The 10,068-nt window shown below is 40.1% G+C and overlaps 1 protein-coding gene across 1 annotated transcript; it reads right to left on the bottom strand.

Annotated features, from left to right (window-relative positions):
* Positions 1–451: 451 nt before the first annotated feature.
* LOC127367357 (acidic amino acid decarboxylase GADL1-like) lies at positions 452–9,463 on the bottom strand. Its single transcript, XM_051407117.1, has 15 exons — positions 8,966–9,463; positions 6,930–7,048; positions 6,594–6,720; positions 5,927–6,017; positions 5,734–5,843; positions 5,468–5,583; positions 5,086–5,165; positions 4,795–4,849; positions 4,568–4,684; positions 4,405–4,469; positions 4,126–4,207; positions 2,612–2,811; positions 1,582–1,633; positions 1,364–1,453; positions 452–1,251 (listed from the first exon to the last, which is right to left on the bottom strand). The coding sequence occupies exons 1-15, from the start codon at positions 8,979–8,981 to the stop codon at positions 1,078–1,080; spliced, it is 1,494 nt and encodes a 497-aa protein (XP_051263077.1). The 5' UTR covers positions 8,982–9,463; the 3' UTR covers positions 452–1,077.
* Positions 9,464–10,068: the final 605 nt, after the last annotated feature.

Below are 10,068 nucleotides of genomic sequence, written 5' to 3'. Positions count from 1 at the left end.
TAACAAGATAACATTACCATAATACATTTTCATTTATATTGTAATAATCCCCAACACAGCCGACATACTAAATAACATGGGGCATAGGAACAATAATAGTATCAGTACTACAATATGTTGGGAAAGATCTCATTGTCTGACACTCTGTTTAGTCTCGCCCATCCATCTTTCTTATGACTTTTAATAGCTTATTAGGGTCACAGATTAACACAAACTTTTAATTTGGTGCCCAAGTATTGATCAAGTTTGATTTCTGTCTAACTGAGTCTACAAGGTCTCAGGTGACTCAGACTGCTGAGTTCTGGTAAAATGTCCCAACTCAGTAATCAATTGCAGATTGTGATTTTCAGATTGACACAGTCACAGAACACTGCAGGTGCATACTGATGAATAAGTTTTCTTTTTGGAGTTTGAACAAAATGTATGGACACTCAACTGAGACCAGAGTCAGTAGATTTGCTTTGTTTTATTTGAGATTCTTATAAACATTTTTTTATAAAAAATAAGCAGGAAAATCAGGTAACACACAGTAGCATGATTAATCACTGCATGCTTGACATGTGATTCATGATTGCAACATGGTAAGAAATAAACCTGAAAGAAATCCCAAACCAGTCCCACAAATACATACATATAAGGTATATCTAAAATAATCAGTATTATTGCTTTGCCACTTGTAAACATCACTGTGACAGAGACATATTTATCTCTCAAGATATGATCTAACTAAAAAGCATTTTAAATGATAGCATCTCCTTTACAACAGATACACTTTATGTCAACCTTTTCTTGTATGGAAGAAGACGTATTACATCATGTTTTTAAAGTAGATTTGGACATTTCGATTGATTTGTACTTCTACTTTGAGAATAGCAAGAGAGGAAACTCTAAGGATATGGTGTGAATCAGTATGAGGATCAGCATAACCAGCAGAGCCTTGAGGTCAGTTGTCCCAAAAATCAGCTAATCCACCAGAAGAGGAAAACGTGTTTGATGTTGGTGGTCAGATTCCCTGATTGTCCACAAGTCCGTCAATGACAAAGGAATAAAGTGTTTTTCACTGACACTGACATTTCATCACAGGTCTTTTCCCAGATTGTGTATCTCGTCTAGGACAAAGTCCATGTCGAGTCTGCTGGCCTGTGGGCTGATGACGATCATCCTGAAGAAGTTGGCCTTGTCTCTGTGCGGCTGGTAGCCCACCATCATGCTTCCCTTCTTCATCATGCGTTCTTTCACCACCGGGGCGACCTACAGGAGGAGGGACAATACGCTGCAATGACTGACTGCAATGTGAACAAACAAAAGAGAGGATTTGTTCACCTCCTTGTGTCGGCATGTTAAAATATAATGAAGTACGTACAGTGTGGAGTTTTTTCCATAGCTCAGGGCCATCTGGAAGGTTCCTCAGACTTGGTGGACTGTACCAGAAGCAAACATTTGCATATTCAGGCTGTAGACATAAGGGGACAAAAGTTCAAAGCAGGACTCCATATAAAAACAGATTATATAAATATATATAATTAATACGCAAAATTTGCAAAATAACTATTTTTTGTGTAAAACTGTGGATAAACGTACCTCCATCACCAAACGGAACCCTTCTCTTCTCTTGATCTCTTCTGCAAGATACCTGCAAAAAAAGCACATTTCAGTTTATATGCTGCTTTGCCAAGTGTTAGTGCAAATTTTTAAACACATTTAAACATAATTATAAACATTCTCAGAACTGTGGTTATTTATAAAGTCACCACTAGAGTGCACTGTCCACAATGTGACGTCTCTGAATCTGCCCCAGGAAGTCATTTGATGTCCAACATCAACTTATATTTCAGTCAGCGCGTTATATTAGCACGTTGTTAATGCTTGCTGTGAAATGAGTGCATATTCAACCTCTTCCTTAGTCAGCATGCATATTGATAATAAATGTAGAGTTACTGGGGGTAGCCTGATAGCTCACCTGAGCCCTCTCCCCATGTACCAAGGCTGAGGCCCTGCTGCAGCGGGCATGGGTTCAAATCAGACATGTGGCCCACTTCCCTGTCCATCTTCAGCTATGTTATTGTAAAGGACTACTGCATATTTAACTTGTTTCTCAAACTGGGGGGCTGGCCCCCCTGGGAGGCACACAGCCACTGCATGAGGGCATGGATGACCAGGGGACAATATTAAGAGAAACAAAGTCGATTGAATACTATTTAGGAAGGAAAAGTTTGCTGATGCTATTTCACTAGAATTCAACTTGTATCCCTTTTTATTAGCTAAAGCTACATTTTAAGTGGCAGAAACATTGTTTTATAAGTTACAGAAACATTCCTCATTAATAACTTTTTACTAGGTATTTTGTTCTCACACTACAAAAATACATTACAAAACGAAGTCAGTGTCACTTAACATTTCTAAAGCTACCTTATAAAGAATGTTTTTTTAATTAGCAAAATGTAGTTCTTTTTTTTTTTTTTTTAATTAATGTAATCAGTTTCAACAATTGTTTGAGATAAATAAACGTATCTGGTTATACGGTGAAGTTTAACAGTGTCGTGGACATCAGGCCTTCCTGTCACTGAGTGTTAGCTGCGGCCCTGCTACGTGTCCGTCTCCTCAGACTGACCTGGCCGTGGCGAGGGCTCTGTCTACCCTCTCCTCTAGCTCTCCGGTTCCCAGAGCCTTCCACATGAGCCAGAACTTGAAGGCGTCCGGCTTCCTGCTGCACTGGACGGACTTGTCCCCTGTGTCGTAGCTGACGTCATAGAACTTATCCTGCTGGAAGAGGTAGGAGGCGGAAGAAGAGTGGCAGCGCTGGAGGAGATTCTGAGGAGGCACAATGACATGGATTGTTAGCTTAGCATGGGAACTGCGAGCCTGGCTGTGTCTCTAACAAGACATGATGTGTTCATTAGTAATCTACCTGGCAGGTAAATTTTATTACCATTGGACAGAGTAGCTGTTTCCAGTCTTAAGACTAAGCTAAGATAACTGTCTCCTGAGAATGGTTTTGATCTTCTCATCTTGGCGAGAAAGCAAATACTCATCTTTCCAAAATTTCAAACTATTGCATTAAAGGCAGCAGATTTTTTGCTGTTTCGTCCAGAGTATGTCAGCCGCACATCTGTCTGCTGTCCTTCAGATTTGACGCTACCTGCCTCTGACAGATCTGTCTCCAGCTCTCTGACAGGCCAAACTGCTCAGTCAGCTCGCCTTCAGCCTGGTAATGAGAGACTACAAGATGGCACTACACTGAAGTGAACTGTGCCTGCTAGGCCTGCCCAAGGCACAGAATCATCAGGGTTATCCGTCCTCCATCTGGCAGAAGAGCGAACACACATACTTCTCTTTGTTACTGCTTAATGATATGCTGCTTATATTCACACGTACAAGTTAGACTGGGTAGACTGGAGTTTCATTTCCTTCACTTGGTGGTTCAGAGACAATTTATGGGAAAGGAATAACCATATTTTTGTGCCGTAATGCATGGGGGGGGCTTGCATATTGCTGCCAAGCCAGAACAAGAGAAACTCATCAATATTACGTAATAACATAAAAGGTTTATTGTTATAAAAAGATACTTTTGTGTTATTATGACATACAAACTTCATCACATCATCAAAAAAGTTGCTTGTTACACCGTTCTAACATTAAACGTTATAAAAAATCCCTATATAGCGAAAAAACAATACACATAACAAGAAACGTGTCATGTTAGAACTATAATATTTATCTTGTTAGAACCTGAAACTTTTCTTGTTACAACAACATACAACATAACAACATACTATTCATTTTGTTATAACGTATACTTATAATGTAATTTTTTGCCTTGTTGTCCGTCATTCAGGCTTCAATGGAAGTGAATGGGAAACTGACAGGATAGCTTTAGTCTTGTTTCTGGTTCTCTAACTCTCTTTCTCCATCAATTATGCATGCAATTAGACAACTGAAAATGTCTACATATGCCTGCTGGTCTACATGCCTTTCTGTTTTCTGACAATGAATCAAATTGAACAATCCTGAAAGGTTAACTCTGCAAAGGTGCAGCCTCGTTTTGGTGCTCTATAGAGCCAAAAAATAATTACTAAGTTTGTGTGGAGCAGATTAGCTATCAGATGATGAGTGAGCTTGTTTTACCGTTTTGTCTCTGACCAGGAAAGCAGAGCACTGCAGACACGCCATCAGCATCTTGTGAGGGTTCCAGGCCACAGAGTTGGCTCTTATCATCACACACAAGCAACACAGCAGAGAGAGAATTTACAGTCAGCATGTTATCACTCAAGTCATCTGAACACTAGCTGATGACAGGGCTTTAAGAATGGAAGGAACAATGTCTCTTTATCATTACAGGCACAGTCACTCCGCTATGAAATGTTCTCTGGCAGGAATGCTGCTTTGATTTGATCAAACTTTTACCTGTGGATGCCCTTTAACAAGTGTTGATGCTTGTTAGACATCAGAGCTGCTCCTCCCCAGCAGGCCTGAGGAACAGGAGAGAGAAATTAGGCAATTACACTGAAAGCGGGATGAGATTGATAGAGGCAAATGAATGAATGAATGATTGAATGAATGCACTCACGTCCACATGCAGCCACAGGTTGTACTTCTCACAGATGTCTGCAATCTCCTGGATGGGATCAAAGGCTCCGAGCACTGTGGTCCCTGCTGTGGCGTTCACCATGAAGGGCACTGCACCCTGAACACACACACATAAAGAGTTTCTCTTAATGGTGTTGCAAACGTCAAAATACACGCAACAAGGTCTCTGCTCAAATGAAGCCCTGAAAAGGAAAGATCTCACCTCACCTCACTTTTAGCTGTCTTAATCAGCAACTCCAAAGCCGAGGGAATCATCTTCCCTCTGAAAAACACACACAATAATTCACTTTGTGATAAAAGAACAAACTAATGAGCAGATTGTAAAACAGGTAGTTTTAATGAATAAATATCTTGAGTTCCTACAGAAACACCATGAGGGATGGAAATAATTCTTATTCAAATCCTTCCAACTGCCAACACTAGTCGCCTGTCTGTGTTTACAGAGGAGGGACTGGTATATCGGGCAGGATTATAAAGTGTGTGTGTGAAGCAATTTACCTGTTATCAGATGGAACCATGTAAACGTTCTTAGTGCCGATGCCCATTAAAGCTGCTGCTTTGGAAATGGAGTAATGACACTGAAAGAGATTAAACAAGAGAGTCTGTCAACAAAAGAAATATGCCTGAGTAGGTACTCATTTATTCAGACACAGCAACCAAGATTCAATTTCTATTTTATGTAAGGAATTGCTATTTAAAAACAGTAAAGGTCTGATAGATTTGTGACTTAAGATTTATTTCTGTGAAAAATGAGCAAAACCATTTTTCTCTCATTAAAGGTTCAGTGTGTAACATTAAGGAGGATCTATTGTCAGAAATGGAATATAATATTTATAGGTATGTTTATCACTGAACCTTTAAATTTGCCTGTAAGTCCTACCTCCTGTGATGTGAACATGACCAGTCGTGGAACAGCAGAGAGGCCGGCCTCCTTAATGTCAGGGAAGTGATGGTACCTGGCTAAGTTCACAGCGTACATGTTGGACATTGAGCCACCTGGAGAGAAAACAGCACACAGGTGTTAAAACACAGGACCCTGCACTTATCACATTCTGGGGTGAATTAAATGATTAGCGAACAACAAAAAGCAGAAGCTGTCATAGCAACAGAGGTATAAATATTAATAGTATCTGTCAGTGATTGTACCTGCATTGAAGATTCCATCTCCTCCTTCCTCCCAGCCGATCATCTCTATCATCTTCCTCAGCACAGCATCTTCCATCAGTGTAAAGACCGGAGCCACCTCATATGTGTACCTGCGGAAAACCAGATACAGCATTACTCAGCATGATTTCAGGTAAGACTTACTGTCTATATTAGAATGAATTGTGTGACTCACAGACTGGGTTTAAGGGCCTCCACGATAAAGCTTGCCACCAAGGAATAGGGCTCCATCCCCGCATACAGCTGGTTGAAGAAATGAGGATGGGCTACAGAGATGATAGAGAACAGAGCCAGTTAACAGTCAGATGAATGTCAGTCTGAGATGTTGCAATTCAGCATCTTTTAATCTTTTTACTAGCCTAACTAGTTTACAAAAGATGATTGCATGAGAGCGAGTTATTGATTTCTCTCTGAGGGCAAGTCGTGTCTTGGCAACAGTAAACAATAAATGTCCTTAACTTACACAGAACATGACTAATGTTGTGTTACCTAATCTTTTTATTTCTGATATTATGAATTGATACTGGAGAGTGGTTTGCCAGTTCCAGTTGCCAGTGTGGAGTCATTGGTGCATTAGGGTGAATAGGGCAGACCAGGGGATACCAGGCGAGATGGCTTAAACTTACTACAAGGAGTTTTGAACTGGCTATGAAGCAGTCTCAATTTAATGCTGATGCTTCTGTATGCTCTATAAACAAACAACGAGGGCTTTTTATAACAATCTGCTACTTTCAGTTTGAGCAAGTAACAGGAGCTACTTGCTCAAACTAAAGGAAACATTTCTTCGAGTCTGACCCCCTGAACTGCATCCAATCGTCTTTCACTGAAGTTTGAAGACTTACTGGTCTTGACGCTGTATCTGATGGCATCTCTGCAGCGCTGCAGGATCTTGGACTCAGACTCTCCTCCGTCTCTCAGCTCAAGGTCCAACAACTCCTTCAGCTGCTCGGGGGAACGCCACTCACAGACCTGGTCAGCACGGACAAATGTCTCACTGTCAAGGTCAACTGTGGCAGCAGTAGTCTTGACTACCCTCTAAAGGTGTGCTGGTACTGTAGCAGAAATCTGCCGTCACAGAATCTTTCCAAATTGCCCTTCAAGAATTTTACTTGCAGCATAACAACCGTTTTACATAAGTCGCCATACCTACACAGACTAGTAAGTAATTGCACCTTTACCTTTTCTCTGACATCAGTGGCCTTTTTCACTGCATCTTCCATAATGATGGCCATGGATTGGTGAATGAAGTTCTCCGCTGCGAGTCCATTCTGAGCGGGGCTAATCAGGGGAACGTCACCTATAACAACCGGAGAACATTTCACTAGATGTCAAGGATCTGCCCTCAGGGCTTTGACCCACACTGAGAATAATCTCTTCTGAATGAGGAAGAGCAGAATCATGTGAGTTCTGACATCAGTGAATAAATATGAAAACCTGTTCAGGTAGATAGTCTACAAAATAATCCCAGCATGCTTTGTCAGCGAAGGATAGATTGCAACATGGCTGGTAGAGTGGTTAGTTTCTTAAGACGTCTGTGACTGGAAGACTTGTGACTCAGTGACTACTTCTTCTCCAGTCAGTTCCCTTAGATCTTCATTTCCACATCCTCTTTCCTGTCAGGCACTGATTTAATGTAAAGATCCATTCTCCATTACAAAGAGCTGTTTTGCTGTTAATCTGTCAGCAATCTCTCTCTGATATCTGGGGGGGTTCCCTACTGGATAAAAGTTGCCCTGTTCCCAGATCAGCTCCCTGTTGCTGTGTTGCACCTACCCAAAGCTGTCCCTGTGTTCTAGCTGTGGTTGTACCTGTTGATGTGCTTCTGTTGCCTTTTCTTTTCTGCAGACACTAACAGGTGCTGCACCTCTGACTGTTTGATCCCTGGATTAAGCCTGTGATATCTCTCCCCTCAGTACGGCACACTAAACTACAGCAGATAATTCATAAAGATTTATATATATATAAAGTCATTGGTGGGAGGGTTACTTTAAAAAGGTAATCAAATACAGTTACTAATTACCTGTTAAAAAAATGTAGTCAGTAACCTGATGCAAGTCTCCCAGTATTAAAGTAACATAACTTGATTACTTTCCTTTACTTATGGATTACTGCAACACCAAATATACAAGTAAATGAGAAAAGAAATGTCAATAAGAAGTATTGAGCGAAGACAACAGAACAATGTAGAATCTGAAGAAGAAGAAAATGTGTCTTCTTCTCAAAAGCTGATTTTAAATTGTAATCCTGCTAAATAATCCCAATCTTTACTAAATGTAACTGTAATCTGATTACGTCATTAAATGTGTCAATAAAAAATGTAGCCTGTAACATTTTTGTGATACAACAAATAATAAAAAATAATAAATGTCATTATTGTAGGTGATTGTTATAAATTATTATAAAAGGAATTATTAGTAAAGTATTTTTTGTTTCTTTTCATTTAAAAACGGGCGAGATCATAACCTCCTTGGCGGAAGTAAAATGAATGAAAAAAAAGTAGAACCACCCTCAACTATCCTTGTGGCTCCTGACCAATCGTGGCAATGACCGTGCGAACTTCTGTCCAGTGTGGTTTTTTTTTTGGCACGTTGGCACCACCATGGGAATGTCTGTCTATCGCACTCACCGTCCCTCTACTAATGTCCAGCCTGCTCTAGCATGAGCTGTATTGGCTGATGTAAAACCTGCTGTAAGTAGGCCTAACTACAGACACCAGCTCCGTTTAGAAGCCATTGCACATACCCTCCTGTCTGCTGCCTGCAATCTGGTTAAATGAATGAAAACTTCACATGATATAGTGTGACATATGGCAGGAGCTGAAGTCTGCCCGATGGTCCGGACCAACACACACAAATACCTCTACACTACTTCTTAATACATCATCTTTAATTGCAGCTTTTGGGTTGTTTTGAGCCTTCACTAAATCTCCTCCAAAGAGGATTGCTATGACACTTGTATGGTTGGCCTGTAAGATGTTTTTCGAAGGTATCTAAAATGATGTAAAAATGCATCATCAGCACAGTAGTTTGTTTATAACTGTACAAACCGAAAAGATGAATGTTGCTGGATGTTGCTTTCAATTTTCACTTGTGCATTTATTAATCATTCATTTCAGAAGCTCCATGTCAACATTTAGGCTACAGTAATTAAATAAGTGTATCTTTCTTTCCTGAGGTAAAATAAAAAGTGAAAAAAGATAGATACAGATGCTTACCCTTGGTTGAAGGCATTTTTTTTTTTGGCTTTTGATGCTGCTGTATTGTCCGTTGCAGTTTATTGTACAGTCATAGAAAGATGTTTGTATTTATACACCCCACGTCCTCCTGATGACGCTATAGCCTTTCAACACGTTGCGCCATCGACCTTTGTTAACTACCAGTAAATTTCCATCAGGCAGGCGGACTGGTACTTAGTGACAGCAAATGCAGCTAAGTATGAGATGCGCTGTTCAGCAGGTTGGAACATACAAATGAGGCCGTTTCATCACGCCAGAAATGTTAACGCTATTTATGACTGAACTTATTTAAATGACTTTTATCAATGTCCTGTTCTCATTATGCTGTTTAAATGGCATATCTGTTTAAGTGAAGCAAACGGCAAGCAGCTGCGGCCAGGTCAGTATTAACAACCCAAAGCTGTCATATAATGCCGTTTTACAGGTCAATGTGAAAAGATAGCTACTATAAGAAGCCTATAGAGTGAAGGGCTCTGTCTGTGCGTCAGCCTTGTCTGCCGCTACTTCTGTTTCCTCTCCTGTGTTTATCACTTACGAAGAGGTGGGAAAGGGATTTGACAGTAATGTTACACAACTTGCTAATGCGCAACATATGGGACCAGACTTTTTTGGGCATTTTATCCATGTCCACGTGTAAATGATTTGGTTTTGTAAATACTCTTGTTTGTGTTAAGGAATAAATAAATCAACTAAAACTTACCTGGAAGAAAACATGAATGCTTCTAGTTCTATTTAGGCCATTGGGGAAGTGGTGCGCTTGACATTGAAATGAGTATTACAACAAAAAGAAACTTAATAAAAAATAATTGTGACAACAACAAAACAAATAGCTCACCTGGCAAAGTTTTCATAGATCAAAAAAATAATGTAATGTAAAAACCTTTCCCTTTTTAAGGAGAGAAAACAATGTAGTTCTGACTAAGAGTTGGAGTTGAGAAATACTGAGCTCATAAACCTCACCTAACTACATAAAGGTTTTAACTAATGACTCCTTACATTATGGTCTGGTGCCAGGTATGGCAAGGAACACAAAATGTCCTTAAATTTAAGCCAACTCATTTTTGCCTGAGAACAGTCAAAAA

The sequence above is a fragment of the Dicentrarchus labrax genome, unplaced genomic scaffold (genome assembly GCF_905237075.1).
Source record: "Dicentrarchus labrax unplaced genomic scaffold, dlabrax2021, whole genome shotgun sequence".
NCBI classification, from domain to species: domain Eukaryota; kingdom Metazoa; phylum Chordata; class Actinopteri; family Moronidae; genus Dicentrarchus; species Dicentrarchus labrax.
Note: the sequence above shows the minus strand (reverse complement) of the source record. Positions and strands in the feature narration are given on the sequence as shown.

What these genes read in the sequence shown, in the direction of transcription:
- LOC127367357 (XM_051407117.1), bottom strand. An exon ending in CAGATACAGCGTCAAGACCA is followed by an intron (nt 6,018 to 6,593) that starts GTAAGTCTTCAA and finishes TCATCTCTGTAG; the next exon opens with CCCATCCTCATTTCTTCAAC. An exon ending in ATGGTTCCATCTGATAACAG is followed by an intron (nt 4,850 to 5,085) that starts GTAAATTGCTTC and finishes TGTGTTTTTCAG; the next exon opens with AGGGAAGATGATTCCCTCGG.